At 48.4% G+C, this 17,923-nt stretch overlaps 1 protein-coding gene across 3 annotated transcripts in view; it reads right to left on the bottom strand.

Annotated features, from left to right (window-relative positions):
* VIT (vitrin) overlaps window positions 1-17,923 on the bottom strand; it is a 100,995-nt gene that overhangs the window by 15,209 nt on the left and 67,863 nt on the right. For all 3 annotated transcript variants that reach the window (XM_036121500.2, XM_078056182.1, XM_078056183.1), the window contains exons 9-10: window positions 12,158-12,220; window positions 8,140-8,287 (exon numbers count right to left, since the gene is read on the bottom strand). In XM_036121500.2, coding sequence (XP_035977393.1) covers window positions 8,140-8,287; window positions 12,158-12,220 — 211 coding nt within the window. The remainder of the gene's footprint in view (window positions 1-8,139; window positions 8,288-12,157; window positions 12,221-17,923) is intronic.

The following is a 17,923-nucleotide window of genomic DNA, read 5'->3' as shown; positions in this document are numbered from 1 at the left end:
TTGAACACTTTGCAGAGCAATCGATTACCTGTCTCTTTCCCATACTACATTTACAGCCAAGTCTTATTTGCAGTAGTTACGTTCTATAAAGTTGCTGCAAACATCAAATTAGCAAATACTGAATCATTGCTCCTAGGGGAAATACCGGCTTAGGTTCCTGTGGGCCTCTGGTCATGACATTTTTGTCAGTAGATCAATATATAAACTTGTTTTATGTACATTTCTGTTGGAAGACACCTAATTTAATGTATATTTGTTAAAAATAATTAATCACATGCAATATTTCTGTTTAATAAAACACCAGCTGAGAAGGGTTTAACAGCTTTCTGACCCTGGATAATGTTACTATAAATTTCCTTGGCTCTTAACTTCACAATCCTGTCCACTATATTGTTGTTGTTGTTTTTCACGTCAGTTGTCACCATGAATTCATAAGTTCAGCTACTTCTCCGTAGCTTCATCAGGCATTCTAGTTATTACTTCAGCATTTTCTAGAGCAGAATCACATACAGATCGGTGGTTTTCCTTTCTTTTTTCTGAAAGTGCTGAATCATTGGTTCATTGACATTGAACTCATGCCTGAAGGAAACTTATTGAGCAGTTGCCGTTTCTCCATAAGTACCTCATAGCCTTCTTGTGCTTAGAACACTAGAGAGCTTTCCAGCACTATACTTGGGGGCCATTTAAAATAGTGAAATCACCAATGAAAAGCACAAAAATAGGAAAAATGTGGCACTAAATAGATTGCGACGAAGAGACTTGTTAACAGTATGGCAGCTGAAACAAGAAGGCAGAACATTGCCTTGTTTGACCTCGGCTGGGACCGTGCTTGAAGCAGCTCAAATCCCACCCCTATGCCGTGCTAGTCTGCAGATGGCTATGAAAGTACCATGAGAATTTGCTTGCAAATATGGAAGCCACAAGCCATGAAGATTGACTGTTACTATCTGAGAACGGGCTCTATGTCCTAGTGTTTCCTATCCCTAGTGCTTAGCATACAGGGAATTAAACAGGTAATTGTGGAATAAATAAATGAGGAAAGCTCAATGTCCTCTCCTTTCTTGGATCATCCTTACTGGAGTTGAACACTCTGCTCCTGAGCTCCACACTGATCCTTCTCTTTATTACATCATAGAGGTGGATGAATCCATCTACAGAGGCAGACAGATCAGTTATTCACATACCCAATGAATAGATGCTTTTAATGTTATTTAGTGTTATTTCTTTTAAAAATATTGCCTCCCTTACTAGATGGTGAAGTCCTGAAAAACACAATCTCTATCATATTTGTTGATTTATTTTTAATGGACTGAAAATTTGGATCAGAGGACCTCTGAAACTCTCCCATTGCTAAAATTATTATTACGGGCAAAGCTACTGAGCCATTCATCAAGGGACTTACAGACAAATGTAATCAAACCACTTAGAAGAATTTTACGTTGTATTCCCTGCAAATGACATAGAGCTTTGTGCATGGTAAACACTCAATAAATCTTTATTAAATTGAAATGTAGTTAAATCATAGGAATGAATGATACATCCTTAATCTGCAAACTGTAGCAGCTCTTGGTACCAGCACACATGGGTGTGTGTATCCTTTTTCGGGATATGTAGGCTGGGGGCCTGACACCCTAGCCAGGTTACTTCTCAGAGACAGAGACTAGTTGAAAAGTTCAGCTATATTTCTATCTAAGCAAACTTCTAATTTGTAATTTTATTACAAGATCTCATTAAAGGAAAACATTTTTTTTTTTCCCCTCAGCGATATCAAAGATTTCCTTTGCAAATAAGAGAAGAAAATAAACGAAGGTTTATAGCTCAAGGAGAAAATAACTAATTGTACTGTTTGGAAGAGAAGCTAATGATGAGAGATTATAGGGAGAATTTGTGCAGGGACAGGAATAATTTGTGACGGGAAATGATGACCCTGTGAGTGTTTAAGAAACAAGAAGAATGCCTGTCAGAAATGGTCCCTGGTGAGCCCGAGGAAGGCTTGGCACCTGGGGGCAGGGCACGGGGATGGATGTCAGTGTGTCCAGGCCTCCCTGATGGTAAAACTCGCCTGAAGCACCTGTTCAAGTACCCACGAACCAGGTCTCATCCTGGCAGCAGGTGGGCATTTTTGTTTGTTTGTTTTAAACAAGGGATCCAGGTGAATCCTATCCTCAGGAAAGTCTGGGAAGCTCTGGAGCCTGGAAGACTTCTGAGGCCCCTTCAGTTGAAGCCCCAGAGGCTCCTGCATTAGCCCCACATACTCGCAGTCATACCGCGCGAGCCTCTCTTATGCCAACAGAGACATACTAGCTGATCAGATCTCCTACAGGCACCAACTTTTCAAAACCGTTTCCTCCTACAAGGCATCACCTTGAGGTTACAATAAAATCACCTGACTATATTGACTTTTCTCATCTTCTCAATGCTAAAATGTGATAATTTATGGGCTTAGTCACTGAGATGAACCATGCCTGTGGAATTGGGAGGTTGTTCTAGGGTGGCCCTGCTTGCCCAAGGACATGCCGGGAGCTGCAGGCTGGGTGGCAGACTTATCCCTTGAATGCATCGCCCAGCTCAGAGCGAAAATGAGTTTGCCCCCATCCTCTCAAAGGACTGAGTGGCTCTGGCCACCCCTGTGGCCCGGGCCAACCTGCCAAGGGACTTGGTACAACTAGCCCCTTTTGAAACGATGCTGGTCCTACATTTCCTAGGACCAGGGCTGGGAAGCAGGGTCTTATAATCAAATTTTGTTTTTAGATGAATGTTTCTGGTAATTAATAATAAGAATTCAATGTACCCACCAAAAAGAAAATTAACCTGCATAGCTCTTCCTGCGGAGGGAAATGTGGACGTGCAATGTGCCGATCGAAGAGTCACGCTGGAACACACTGGAACACGCCCATCTGTACCGGCGTCACAGGGCTCGGAAGCACCACGACACGGAATGTCTGCAACAGACTCCGCGTTTGGCACTTCCTGAACTCGGGCCCCACGCCCGGGGATCGTGTCGAAATGTAGATTCTGATTCTGTAGGTCGAGAGTGAGGTCTGAGGTTCTGCCTTTCTAACAACCTTGCAGATGATACCATGGATCATAAGAGGAGGGAGGAGAACAAGTAAGAAGAATCTGGAGAAAGCATGAGAAAGGCTGGGAAAAGGAGGAGGAGGAGGCCCAGAGCCGGGAGAGGATGCCCCAGATGACAGCACAGGCCTGTGGGAATAGCCGAGCATGTACTCTCTGCTTGCACAATAGAGTTACCTGGGGAGCTCTGAAAATTAATGATGTGTGGGTCCAACACTCAGAAACTCTGATTTAATCGATCTGAGGTTTGGTCCGGGAATTGGGATTTTCAAAAGGTCCCCAAGTGGTTCTAATGTGCACCGAGGTGGCCATCTGCTTCTCTAGCACAATGATCTAGGGATCAGGACGTAGGGAGAATGATCTCAGGGGAGCACTGCGATAAGCCCAGTCAACATGCGATGGTGGCGGGGAGGGGAGCTGGTGAATGCAAGTGGTGGAAGTCAAGTGCAGTCCTTGTTTTATTTTTAACCTCTGGGAGGACTCAATGGGGAGGAACAGAAAAAGCATAGGATTTTTGGGTAAATGTTATTCATGGCTCACTCAGCCTTGAGACGGTGTCCCTGAGGACTGTGGCTCAAGGGCTCACCTGCTGTCTCTTAGAGTGTAGGGTAGAGGCACAGTCTGTGCGGTTCGGCCCCGGAGAGCCGATGACAGGCAGGGGCTCTGAGATCCTGGTAGTTTCTGTAAAGGCAGTGGAGGGCGGGAGAAGACTGGGGTGGGCATTGGAGGGATCTGGGCTCTGGACAGCGTGGCCACTTGACTCCTGGGAAGCTGAGCTGTCTCTTGCCCTCTTGGCAACAGACCGGAATTACAGACTAAAATACCAGCTCCTGGGTATTAACCAGATTCTGGTTTAATAAGTCTGGAATGGGACCCGGGCATCAACATTTTTAAAGCTCCCTAGGTAATGCCAGTGTGAAGTTGGGACCTACTTGCTCTGAGCCCCATGGAGCTGTCTCAGGCTCCAGCCCTGCCCACACCTCCTTTGCTGCAGACTCAAGAGAATGTGCCAGAATGTATTAGTTTCCTATTTCTGCTGTAACAAGTGACCATAAACCTAGTGGCTTCAACACTCATTAGCCTTACAGTTCTGGAGGTCAGAAGTCGGACATGGGTCTCCCTGGAAGGGCTGTGTTCCCTTCTGGAGGCTCTGGGGTGGGGGTGGGGGGCCCATTCTGTTGTCTTTTCCATCTTCTAGAGGCTGCTTGCATTCTTTGCTCACGGCTCCCTTCCCCCATCTCCAAGGCCAGCAGTCGTCTATCTCCGACCGCTCTTCCATAGTCAGATGTTCCTCTGACTGATAACAGCAGGGAAAGGTTCTCCGCTTTCAAGGTCACATGTGATTAGATGGGGACACTGGATAATCCAGGATAATCTCCCCATCTCAGGGTCCTTAACTTTAATCACATCTACAGAGTCCCTTTTGCCATGTGAGGACAACATATTCACAGGTTCCAGGGACTCAGAGGTAGATGAGTTTGGGGGCCACTCTTCTGCCTGCCACACCTGTCCTGATACTCGTTCTTCCCTCCACTCCGACCGTCTCCCACACGGTGGCCCAGCTGACCCAGGGAGCCTCTGGGCATCCTTCCTTCTGGGAGAGGGTGACAGTGAGGGGGCGGGGGGAGCCGCTGAGGATAGCCGCAGCTCTTCAGTCCGGGGCCGACAGGTAAGATGAGGAGGGATGTGCATCCCACCCCAGAGCCACTTTCCAAAACACTGGGCAGCTGTGACAGAACCATGAGCAAAGAAAAGCCTATTTCATTTTGAAATGAAGAAAAACCAGCATTTTGCTTTGTTCTATAACTGTTTTCCAACTGTTGATATCCTAGGGTTGATTACAGAGTTCAAAAGAACTTGTGCAATTCTATTCCATTTATCCTGAAACTGGAGACTAAAACAAAATCATCTTGAAGGTCAGGGGGCACTTAGCTGCCGTGAAAATGCAAGCGGCGTGGCTTCATTCATTCCGCAGGCTAGAGTTCACCGAACAGCTACTTGCTCTGGCTGTTCTTTCACTCAGCCTTTCTGAGTCCCCGTTGGTATTAAGTGCGATCATGAGCCTGTTGCTGTGTACTTCTCCATTAGAACTCACGTGCCAGATGAGGGCTCGGTCCTTGGCTTTTTGTCTAAGGATAGTGTCTCCGTCTTCAGCGTGGTGGAAAGCCTCACTTGTCAGAAGCTTTTTGGGCAGATGAGCAAAATCTTCGCTTTGAAGTCAATTCTGTTTGACATTTTAGGAATTAACCCAAGATTTAATATTTGTCCTCCCCCCAGAGGTCATGCATTTCGCTGTGTGCTCTTGGGAAAGTCACTCAACCTCTCTGAGGGCAGCACTGGCCTCTCCTTGGAGGGCTCATCCTTGATGGGCTGGTCATTTCTTTTAGAGCCTCATTTCCTCTCTATCACCAGGAGGTGGAAGCAGGATCTTTCTATGGCCCCAAGGCTCTGTGATTCTGAGAGAGCAGGGCTGATCCCAGTGATGGTAAGGTGGGCATTGCACCAGGAGAAGAATCAGATTCTCAACCGGCCAAGCATTGGCTCTTCCTGCTTTTCCTTTTCCAGAAACACAGACCCCATATCTGCGTTGACTCCTGCCTCCTCCCCTTTTCCGCCCCACTCCCTCCCTCTCTGGGCACTAAGACCATTTGGTAAAGAAAGGATTGGAGGGAACCCCTCAAGGAGAAAGCCAGGAGGCTGAAATCAAGCAATTTCACTTGTGCACGAGGATTTCCCCTCGTGCCTCATCACACCCTTCTTATACCACCCTCCAATTTATTGTGTTCCCCACATTCCACTGAAGGATGCATCACCTCCGTGCAAAACATCATGTTGTTACTAATCACCCCACCTCCTGTCCCCACCTATTTCTAACCGGAACCGAGGCTGGAAGGAAGGGAGAAGCGGCTCATCTAGTCTGTTAGCCCAACATTCATTTATTGGGTGTCTTCCGAGTACAGAGCCAGTCACTGAATCACAGACTATCAGGCTGCCGGAGCCCTAATACATCATCCCATCCACCCCCAGTACTTTATAGATGGCAGTGCTCCCATGGAGAGGTCAAAGCACCTGCTTTAGGTCACCCAGCAGCGCTCAGGCCAGAATTCAAGATATCCTGTCACTAGTTCATTGTGCTTTCCCCTGCGCCCTGTGGCTTAAGGAGGGTGCCGATGATTGATTCACTTCTATGAGCATAAAGTGAAGGAAAACAGACACCATTTCTCTGAAGTGCTCCGAATTAATAAGGACCGGGGACGCAAAAAAGACGAACAGCAAGGCATTTTTAGAAAGTGAAATTGGAAAGCATGGAGGTAACTCTCTCCTGCAAATGGTGATCATATTAGGAAAACGTGGGGGGAAATGGTCTTCTGGGGGCGAGGAGGAGCCTTTACTGAATTGGTTTTCCTTCCTTGCTACATTGGCTCGTTCATCCACCTTCTGACTGGCACACACTTTTCTCCTGCCATTTTTCTTTTCCTTGACATATTTATTAGCTTATTTTCATATTATACTGTAAACCTTAGTATACACAGCTTTTAAAGCAGATATTTTTAATGCAAGATGACACACCAAGCTTTGAACCCCCCAATAAAATTGACCGGGGACATCTGGTACTAAAATGCTTGCATATCCTCCCCAGAGGAGACTGCTCTCTGTTTGCTATCTTTAAAAAGTAGTGCAGGAATGAAAATAGGTTGACATTTTGAAAACAAGAAAACAAGGACCAAAAAAAAAAAAAATCCTATTTTTCTACTTCAAGTTAAAGTCCTCAAGATAGATCCTTTGACATCGAGAGTTGACATTTGCAGCAATTGGTTATTTTCATCTATTTGACTCTGACTATATACAAGTGCCAGGTAACTCATCTACTAATTTTTCTTCACAGGAACAGGAGACAGTACTACATGTGTTATTGGGATTTAATGCTAAAAATACAAATGTTATACGTTCTTATGAAAATAAAGGGTTTTTGATTATTTCTTTTGACAGTTCAAAAATCAATATTCTAGGGCCTTTGATAGAACAACCTTGGTTAAAATACTGCTCCTGGAGATCCTTGGGAAATTTTGAAGGATCTGGAGACCCTCTGATTGTTGTCAGGTATAAATGTTTTTACTTTTTTGGGGGGGGCAGGCAAATAAGCTGGGGCCGCGGCTTCTCAGCAAGAGGCACCAAGGTCTATGTTAGTTTCCATTGTTAAGGTTAAGCTGAAGATCTGTGGGGAAGGAGGGTTCATATTGTGTCCGAGGGTCCTTTGTGGAAAGTGAGACCATTATCCTGCCCTTAATGGTTCCTGGTCAAAAGTCCATCTATCATTTAAGATCTGTGCTTGTTTGCTCTTCCGATTGTTTGCTTATTATCTGTTAACATCTGTATATCGGCGTTTAGGGAGAAACCTATTATTATGAAATAAGATTGACTTATTACCCCCAATAAGAGAAAAGGTTGAGCTTGGATGTCAGTATGAATGCTCAATTTCTACCCTAACTAGAATAATAGGATGGACTGGGGACAGTCACCTGGTGCTCAGCTGACTGATAGAGACCACTCCCCTCCCCACCTAGTCTTCCCCATTACCTGGTAACCTTTTCCAGGACTAGCACAAAGGCCTAAGGCCATATGGAGAAAAGAGAAAGGTCAACCTATAGCACCGTATTTTCTAGGCGTCTTACCTATAGGTGGACAGGGCACAGGGTGCAGTCCACCTTCTTGGCCTACAGAAAAGGAAACTGAGGACAGAGAGGCGAAGCCCTGGCCCAAGACCACGTAGCTTGTTACTGGCTGAGCTAAGACTTGAATCCAGCTCTCCTCATTCCCAAATAAATACTCTCTCTACGAATCCTGAGTACAAATGCCATTTACTTCTAAGTGTTCACTAACCTGTCCTTCCCTTCTGGAAAAGTCAGATTTCTTAAGTAGCACCTGAAATTGCTGCCATTTCTTTCATTTACATTTGTATTAGGGAAGAGGATGAATTTGTGCTATAGGACACGTTGGTATTATTTGTGGCACAAGATTCAGCATGTGGCATCACTCGGTTTCTGGATTAAGAACAGCACTTACCCATACTGAACAACGCCCATCAGTGGACCGCCAGGGCCAATGTCAAGAGCTTGGGCAACATCAGCCAGGAACTGCTTTTGGATTCGGAATCGGCGTTTGCCAATGCTCGAGCTCCCATCAATTAAAAATGACAAGTCAACTTTGCAGTCTGAGGAATGGAAAAGGGCTCTGTTATTCTGATGATCTCTCATTGCATTAACCCAGGCTTTCTCTCCTCTTTCTCCCCCAGGGCCCCCTGAGAATCCAATGCAAAGAAAGTAAAAAGTAATGGCAAGACGCAGGGTATATTCACTTATTTAAGTTCATAACAGATTTTCACTGGGCACCAAGGTCCTGGACACTTGGGCTAGCACTTATTTCTATAACTGCTTTAGAATTCTCTGTATCAGGGCGCCTGGGTGGCTCAGTTGGTTAAGCAACTGCCTTCGGCTTAGGTCATGATCCTGGAGTCCCTGGATCGAGTCCCGCATTGGGCTCCCTGCTTGGCAGGGAGTCTGCTTCTCCCTCTGACCCTCCCCCCTCTCATGTACTCGCTCTCTCTCGTTCTCTCTCTCTCAAATAAATAAATAAACTCTTTAAAAAAAAAAAAAGAATTCTCTGTTATCAGCCAACTTAGAGCCTTCAGAAGCAATGGCCTCCCGGTCAAGTGTGGGAAAGCCCTGAGGATGGTTTCCCCGGCTCAGACCACTTCAGTGCAGACCCCCCAGATGTAGAATTCACCAAGATTGAGTCTCAGGAGCTTGCGGTCTCTTACCCTCATCTTAATTTTGTAGAATTATGTGCTGGGTTTTTATAAAGGTATGAAGAATTCTGCAAGGCCAGTGCTAAGGGGAGGGCAGGAATGGTAGAATGAGAAATTGATACCAGGTGTCTTCACTTCCCCAGGTGAGGCAACCGTAGAATTACCCACATATATCTACACATCTCAGGACTTGTTTGTAGCAAGCTTTGACTTTTTTCCTTTCTTTTAGTTGTGATAAGGACTAGGACAGTTGTTCTGGCTAGGATCTCTGGACCCCTGTGCATACACGAAGGCTATGAGGAAGGCAGGGGGCTAAAAGCTCTTCTCAACCTTTCAAACGCTGCAGGAGTTGGTGGAAAGCCACATAAGCTAATAGTTAATGTCCTCTTTGCTCTCGATTGAAATTACATCATCTTAGTATGATAAAACTGATTATTCAATACTGTTCAGAAGTTCTTATTAGGAGGGGAATGAATCGTTGAACAGCTGCGATTTGGGAGACAAAAATATTTCAAAACAGAGTTCCATGGGGGAAAGAAAGAGAGAGGGACAGTAAAGGTAGGAATTTCTGGGCTGCAGTATCCACGAGGACATGCGAGCAGTGCTGTCCTTTCTGCCTGGGCATGCAGCCACCTGGACAAGCCTGGAGCTCTCTAGGCTGCAGCACGATTGCCCAGGAGGCCACCACTAGGCTTCTCTTCTCTCCGATGCATGTTGCATTGCTTCTGTGCGACCGGGGTCTTCCCATTCCCCAGGAGATCAGTAGGCAGGGAGGGATATAGGTATATATTAAACGAGAGCAAGAAATGGACATGAGTTGACACAGCGTTAAGCAGAATCGATAAGAGATACTTATTAAAGAGTGATACTGCAGAATTGGCAGATTAAGGAAAAAAGTTATATCTGAGAATGTGCTTCATCATCTTGCACTGGCGCCTGGCAATGAAAGGCAGAGGAGAAGTAGGCGATGACAGAGACCTCCTGGGCCTGGCTGACTCTGCTCCACCTGGAATCAGTGCCTTGGCTCATTAGTGGATCTTGCAAACTTTTATTTCCCGTCTGCCTGGACATTCAGTGCCCGCCAAGTCGTCCTGTTCAGCTGGCTTCCCCTGTCCTTTGCTGCCCCCAAACTGCCTATGCCAAAGCATGATCCTGGAGATGAAGATTGGAAGAATCAAATAAAAGCAAGAAGTGAGAGGCTTAACGATACCGTGGAAGCCTGGGAAAAAGCAGAAGAGAAGCAGAACTGTTCTAAGGCTTGTGATGTTGCACCTCACGCAGGGCCAACCCCTTCTTCCGTGGGTCTGAGCTGGCAATGAGAATTGTTGCCAGCAGGTGGCAGTGGTGTTCTTCAGGGCCCCCTGCTCACCGCACCTGTGGTGTGCTGGAAATGAGGACTCCCAGGCTCCACCCAGATCTACAGCATCAGATCCCCATTCTAACAAGATCTCCAGGTGAACTGTGTGCACATGAAAGTTGGAGACGTGCCCCTGGTCAGGGGTTTTCCTTCCAGCTGTCAGCAGATTAGCTCAATATGCTTTTTAAAATGAAAACTTTTTTTAAAAAATAACTTAATTAGAATGAGGCCCAAAGGTGATTTTCTTTTTAAATAAATAAAGCACATGGATTTTGAGTCTCTGTTTTGCTTCTTCATAGACAATTTTTTTCTTATTTCTTACCTCTTGAGCTGTGCTCAGGATTGAAGTGCTCACTTCATAGCTAGGTTTTAAGAAGCTGAGATGCCCTCTATTTGCTTGGCTCTCTTTACTCACTACCCTGATGGCTGACATTGGAATCACCCATGCTCTCCATTTCCCACGATGCTTTACTGATCATGGTTTCAGCTCTGCGTGTGTGCTGAGACCTAGTGGCCTCCTCGTACTGAGACGAAAACATGCCGATAGGAAGATGACATCAATACTACAGGATAGAACTGAGTCACTAAATGTTCAGCATGAGCAATTTATTACTGTCACAGAGGACAGAGGTTGGAGGACAAGGAAGAAAAGGTAAGAGTGTCCACAGGAATCAATCTACCAATTTTCTTAATTGCTTTGGTTTTCTCCAACATATGATTTTATAGATGAATACTCTGTGCTGTCCAAAGCATTAGGCTAGTGTTTCTTAACCCTGGATATGTATCAGATTTGCTTATGCAGCTTCAACAAAGGAAGATGCCTGGGAATCACTCTGGGATGGGCTTCTCAAGGTTTGACATGCAAAGAAATCACTTGATTCAGTAGGTCTGAGGTAGAGCAGGAGATTTTGCATTTCTAACAAGCCCACAGGTGATGCTGATGTGGTTAACCTGGATCCCGGGTAGGAAGATCTAGGCTGAGGGTGATTCAGTAGGTATGAGCCAGGAATTGGGCATCTTGAGTTTTTAAAAATGTCTTCAGGTGATTCTCCTACATAGCCGGGTTGTGACTCCCAGCCCACGGGTGGCTGACTTGCAACGACTCTCTGAGGGAATCTGCAGGTGATCTCCTTGGCCTGCAACACTCAGTTGCCTCTTGGTTTTCCTCTTTTTCCCTGATCCTTCCTTCCTGGTATCTTCAGGTGGCTTCTCCTCCACCTATTTAGTGCTGAAGTTCTTCAGGTGTAAGCCCTCGTTTCCCTCGGTCACCTTTCCTGTTTTCATAACCTTGGTTTTGAATCCTAGCTCATCATCTTCCAACTCTGAATTCCCAGGTGGGCTGCTCCTTCTCAAGTCAGATCTGGGTAGTCAACTGTCTACTAGACCGAATGTCTTGTGGAAGATGGCAGTCAGAAACGATCTCCCTGCCCCCACCTGCCCCATCCTAGTGGTCCTCATGGCAGCGCCCATTATTCCAGTTGCTCAAATCATCTTCGTCGGTTTCCTCTCTCACACCTCCACCTCCAAACCTCTAGATTCGTCCTTCTCTGTCTCCTGAATCTGCCTATTTCTCCGCATTTCCACCTCCAGCTCAGAGCTCTGTCTGCCATCCTGTTCACGGGGCCACTGACCCTGCTGGCAAGGCTGTCTCTTCCTTTAACCTCCTCCTTTGTCTCCCCTTTCCATCCCACCCTGTTGCCATGGTGATGTTGAAAAAATCTGATCCTTTCCCCTTCGTGCACACAGACAGTTTAAATCCTCCATAAGCTTCCCTTTCCCCTTAGAACAAAGTGACAGAAGAGAGGAGATAAATAGATCCAGGGTGGGAGAGAAGGGGGTTTGGGTGGGCTGAGTGTGGAGAGAGGGGAGCAGATCGGATATCACAGCCCCTCTGGGTTTCCAGTTGTCAGTGCACTTACTTGCATCTCCCTGGGATACTGAATCCAAAGACTGTGTGCTTAATTCTTCTTTTGGAACAAATCCTGGAAAGAGCAGTAAAACTTTTGGTGACTTACAAGAACAGGAAGCATCTGGCCTTACCCCAGGGATGGGGACATAATGGATATTCACACCCAGCTTGGGGTTCGGGGGGAGGCTTGGCTTAAGGCTGACTGTGCTCTTCTCCACACTGCCCCCGCCTTCAGAGATAAGAATGAATTACTGACAGCCTACTAAAGACACGGGACTCTCCTGGGTGCTCAGGGGGTTTGAAGTCAGAAGACCTGGGTCTGTTCCCTACTGCCTGTTAACAGAGTCTGAGCCTTAGTTTCCTTACCCGCAAGCAGGAAACACTTGGCCAGTGTAAATTATCCCTCTGTAAAATTCTGAAAATCTCAAGGTCAGGGCATGGGTCTTGCTCATCATGTAAACCTTCACTGTGCCTACCCCATGTAGGTCCTTGGTCAACATTTGGTGATTGAGTCAATGAACAAAGATGGGTGAGACACATGGACAATCTAATGGCAGCAGATATAGACTGAGGGGAGGACCTAAGATCCCCAGTAACGCAAACAAGTAAGAGGGTCCAGAGAGCAACCCCTCCCCTCCACAGCCTGAGGTTAGAGATAAAGCTGCAAAAGGGTTTTGTGCTTTGAGAGTGTGCATGCGCGCGCGTGCGCGTGTGTGTGTAATTTCAGGCTCAGGAGTTTTCTTTAGAGCCATTTACATGGGAGCCAAGTTCACACATGTATCATTTAAGGGATTAAAGACAATCAATGAGAATCTTTTCAGGCTCAGGAAGGCCAGTGAGTTTCTCAGGGAGCACCAGAAGTTGGTCAGTTGGTCTCCCTGTTGTTGGGATGCCCGGGGGCACCCTCCCAGAGGCTCTGGGAGAGGAGGAAGGTGCTGGAGGTTCTGCTCGCTCTTGGCTGCGGTGAGCTTTCTCTAAGCTTGTTAGTTTTTCCAATTTGCCAAGCACATGATTTCATCTTTCCATGAAAGGTCAATCTGCTCATCCCACTTCCTCCCATCATTTTAAAAATTCGCTTTGGGTGTCTAACGGCATTTCTCAGCCAGGAGCCTCTCAGAGAAACTGTCCAAGGCTCCATGTTGGAGGGAGGGGGGAAGAAATGAGAGGCCAGCGTCCTTTCCTCCACCCCGTTTCTCCCTACCAGTAAAATCTGCCCTCAGACCGAGAGCTGGATTTGCTGTTGGAGTTTCAAACACTTAATTCAGTAAAAAGCGAACAACACCCATTCACGTGAAGGGAAAGCTGAATACCCCTCTGCAAAGAAAGAAGGGGAAATAGCAGGAAGTCAGGGTATACTTCGAGATGGAATGAGCATTGAAGCCTCATTTGGGAGCGAGGAACCCACTCACTCCCGTTGTAGATCTTAGTCTTCACGTTTCTCATTTGTTACCCGATGGACAAGAGTGGCCTCTGCGCCACCCGCTGGCTTGTCAGACTCTCCTAATTCTGTCATCCTATGTGTCTCCATCTAGTCATGGCCAGGAGGTTGGGCTGCATAATTACCTGCATCTAAAAGGACCGATCCAGGTTGCCACAAGTCTATTTCCCCTGATTTTCAAAATTAAAAAGAAGCAAACTTGTTATTTAGGTGAAACCAGCAGAAGCTCTCAAATGAACTTCCAGGATGATAACATTTTTCAGTTGTGGCAGAGAGTTCAGTAAAGGAACATGGGACCAGGCTTTAGAAGGCCACCTAAAACCTTTAGGATTTTTCTCTTGGAAAACTCTGAAAACCAAAGACAGAAACATCTTTGCCTTTTCCATTCTTTCACTGTGCACCAAGAATCATAGAAAATAAGAATCCCAGGATTCGAGGGGGCCCAAAAGCTCACCCAATCCAAACCAATCTCCCCCAGCATGCTTCTACAACATCCCTACCAAGTGACTGCATGGCTGGTGCTTGAATACCTCCAGGGACAGGGAATTCATTACATAGTCAACCAAGATAGTACATTCCTTCTTGGACCACTGAGACTGTTAGAAAATGTTTCATTGTATCGATCTGAAATCTTAATCCATCCCTCTATCCATGCTTATGAAGCACCCACTATGTGCCCAAAGTCATTTTAGGTACCTCTGACTTACCCATCTGTTTATGTTCTCTTCCTTAGAACGACACAGAACAAATCTAGGCCCCTTCAGAGGGCAGGTGGTCCCCTCATTTCCTGAGTATCTGCTTCTCACGCCGTGCCACCTGCGCACTAAATAGCAAAGCGGCGCCTGGCCTTTCAGTAAAGTGGTGAACGCCCCCACTATAAGCTGGTGCTGATAAAGTAGAAGGGGTGGTCGGGAAGGGGTATTCTTACCCTGCAGTCCCTGACGGCTGTGGGGCGGTCATGGCCAGGAAGCGCTCAGAGGCAGCACGAATGTGTTATGAAGCCTCAGAAGGACACCAAAAATAGCTGTTTCTCTTCCTCTATCCCTTCTCTGCCCACCTCCCCAGCTCAGAAAGCTGAGGGCCTGATGGGCCCATCAGCTTGGCTGCATGCTGCAATGATGAACACACTCAAAAGAAGTGGTATTTTCCTTCGTATGATGAGGATGTCAGGCTATTTTGAAAGGCGAGTCTGTGTTCGTGCACATTCTGAGTTCATGGCGAGAACGGAGTTTAATTTGGCTCAGCCATTAACCAGGTGTATGACCTTAAACAACTCACAGACCCTCTGTGAACCTTAATTTCTTTGGGAATAACATTTGCAGGTTGGGTGAGATGATCTCCCAGTTCAGATTTATGATTAATAGGTTTAAACCTTCTGCTTCTCTGTCGCCACCTGCTGGCAAAACACGCCCTTTCCCTAAAAAAAACCCAAAACAGAACCCAAAAACCAGGGCTGGTGGCATCTCCGTTTTTGCTGGAGGCTCTCAGCCCCCTCGAATGCTACAGAGAATTACAATGCTGGGCAGACTTCAGCAGGAGGGAAACCGTTCGCTGACAGCAAGGATCTCCAAGCCCTCCTTCCTGTCCTGGGCGCCGGTCCTTCTGTCGGTGCCATTTATATTTGTTTGGGACAAGTATGAACCGAATCGCTTTTCTCCAAACGCCGAGGGCTGACAAATATTTGGACAGCTGAGACTTGGTGTTTTTGGACTTGGTAGTAATGGCACGTCAGTCTGTGGGAACGCTTACATTCTGGCGTCCAGGAGGAACCGGGTGATGGGAGGATGAAAGGCAGGGCAAGGCCCATCCTGGGTCCACCAAACCCTAGCCGGGAGCCTGGGGGGCGCGCCCACCTTCTCCGACCTTAAGTCTTCTCCTGTGTAGAGCTGAGGTCGTAAACACTTGTCCTGACCTGCCTGCCACGGAGGGAAATGTGTACAAAAGCACCCCGAAAGGGGTAAGGCAGTCTTAGAACACGAGCCCTAATGTGTGCGGCCGTGCTTGCTCGCTCGTCTCCTCCACCCCGTCCGCGTCCCGGGGAGACACTGGCTCCGAAGGATTCCCGGGGTAAAAACGCAGAACCACCAACACTCCGAGAGCGCGCTGGGCGGCAGGCACTGGCCATGCCCGTGGCAGCGGTAAGTCACAATAAGCCCGTGACTTGGGTGACAACCACGACCCCGTTTTAGAGGTGAGGAGACCGCGGCAGAGGGCGAGGTGGAGCTGCGCCGGGCGCCGGGCTTACCCCCACTGGTCCTCACTCCCGGGAGTCGTCGAGCCGTGAGCATCGCAGGGTACTGGGTGAGGCCCCGACGAGACCCCACCTGCCCCACTCCCCGTAACTCACACTAAATGGGACGGCCCGACATCCCGCCTCGGAGATCCTGGTGATGATCTTCGCTCTGGCTCCAGCTTCTCTTCCCCGCCCATCTGGGAGCCACCAGCACAGGACCCAAGCGGGAGCGACGACACACGGCCCTCAGGGCTCTGAAGTCTCATGGGGCGGAAGCGCAGGTGGCCCGGAGCTTCTGCCCCAGAGATTCCCCTGGGCTGTGGGGGTGAGCAGGCGGCCGTCGAGGGGCAGCGGGCCTCCGGGGCGCCTCCGGGTCGCCTCCGCCCCGCCCTCCCGGTGGCCTGGCTTCCGGCCTCGCGCCGCCCGCTTCCCTCGGACGGCTCCCTCTTGCGGACGTGAACCGGCGCGCGCCCGGCCAGCAGCTGGCCGTGGGGTGTCCCCGCGCAGTGGTCCACGACCCTGGGCTATCGAGGAGGCTGAGGACCGTCCGAGGTTCTGGCGCGAGCTGTCGTCCGGGCGAAGCATCCACGGTCCTGGGTTTGCACACATGTTACCCTCCCCATCCACGGTGCTGGGTTTGCACACGGGTTACCCTACCCATCCACGGTCCTGGGTTTGTACACGGGTTACGCTGCCCATCCATGGTCCTGGGTTTGCACACGGGTTACGCTCCCCATCCACGGTCCTGGGTTTGCACACGGGTTACCCTGCCCATCCACGGTCCTGGGTTTGCACACGGGTTACCCTGCCCATCCATGGTCCTGGGTTTGCACACATGTTACCCTCCCCATCCACGGTGCTGGGTTTGCACAAGGGTTACCCTGCCCATCCATGGTCCTGGGTTTGCACATGGGTTACCCTGCCCATCCACGGTCCTGGGTTTGCACACGGGTTACCCTGCCCATCCATGGTCCTGGGTTTGCACACATGTTACCCTCCCCATCCACGGTGCTGGGTTTGCACAGGGTTACCCTGCCCATCCACGATGCTGGGTTTGCACACAGGTTACCCTGCCCATCCACGGTCCTGGGTTTGCACACGGGTTACCCTGCCCATCCATGGTCCTGGGTTTGCGCACGGGTTACCCTGCCCATCCACGATGCTGGGTTTGCGCACGGGTTACCCTCCCTGCGAGCTCCATGTGAGATACTGGTTTGGGACCTGGCCACCTTTTCTCACGCAAACGACTTTAACTCCATGGTTGGGTTTCCAGGCCAGTGAAGCTTATTTGATCAAACATGGTAGTGTGAAGCTGAATGGTTCTGAGGCAAAGTCATTGAATTCTAACTGAAATTATCAGGGGCACCCCTCCCTCCCTGGGAATCCAGCAGGAGCAGCCATGCCCGCAGGGGGTCCCCGTCCCCGCTCAGAGGGCCCAGAAGGAGGGTAGAGTCTGGCGGCAGGGCCTCGAGGGGGCAGAGGACCAGAGGGTGGGACCCTCTACCTGTAGAGGCAGAAGTTCCCGCAGCACAATTCTAGAATCTGAGAATATCCAATTCATCTCTGTAGTTCTAACCCAAAGCACAGTGTCTGACATACAGCATGCTCAGTAAATTGGTATTTTTTAAAATTGAAGAATGGTTCCTCTGCAGTGGATGTGTGTGTGGGGGGGTGTGTGGCTTAAATTGGGGATGTGTGAAGTTACATCAGTGGGCAGAAGGCATAGCGGGAGGGGCAGCAGGAATCATTCATGGGTTTTAAGTCTGGTGTCCTGTGGAGCAGAGGATAAGTATTGAGGTCAATGACAACCTCATTAGGTCCATATATAGCTGCTCGTGTCTGTTAATGGGTTGCCCTAAACACAGATGAGGTATTTAGTGGGGCTCATGAGATTTGGTCCCATGTGGTGTATTTTTATCAGTGATAAGAATAGAGGCAGGTGGCATGTTCATCAATTTTGTGGATGACATGGGGTGCCTGGGTGGCTCAGTTGTTAAGTGTCTGCCTTCGGCTCAGGTCATGATCTCAGGGTCCTGGAATCGAGCCCTGCATCGGGCTCCCTGCTTGGCGGGGAGCCTGCTTCTCCCTCTCCCTCTCCCCCTGCT

The sequence above is a fragment of the Halichoerus grypus genome, chromosome 10 (genome assembly GCF_964656455.1).
Source record: "Halichoerus grypus chromosome 10, mHalGry1.hap1.1, whole genome shotgun sequence".
Taxonomy (NCBI): domain Eukaryota; kingdom Metazoa; phylum Chordata; class Mammalia; order Carnivora; family Phocidae; genus Halichoerus; species Halichoerus grypus.
The sequence above is the reverse complement of the archived record's forward strand: the minus strand, read 5'-3'. Positions and strand labels throughout refer to the sequence as shown.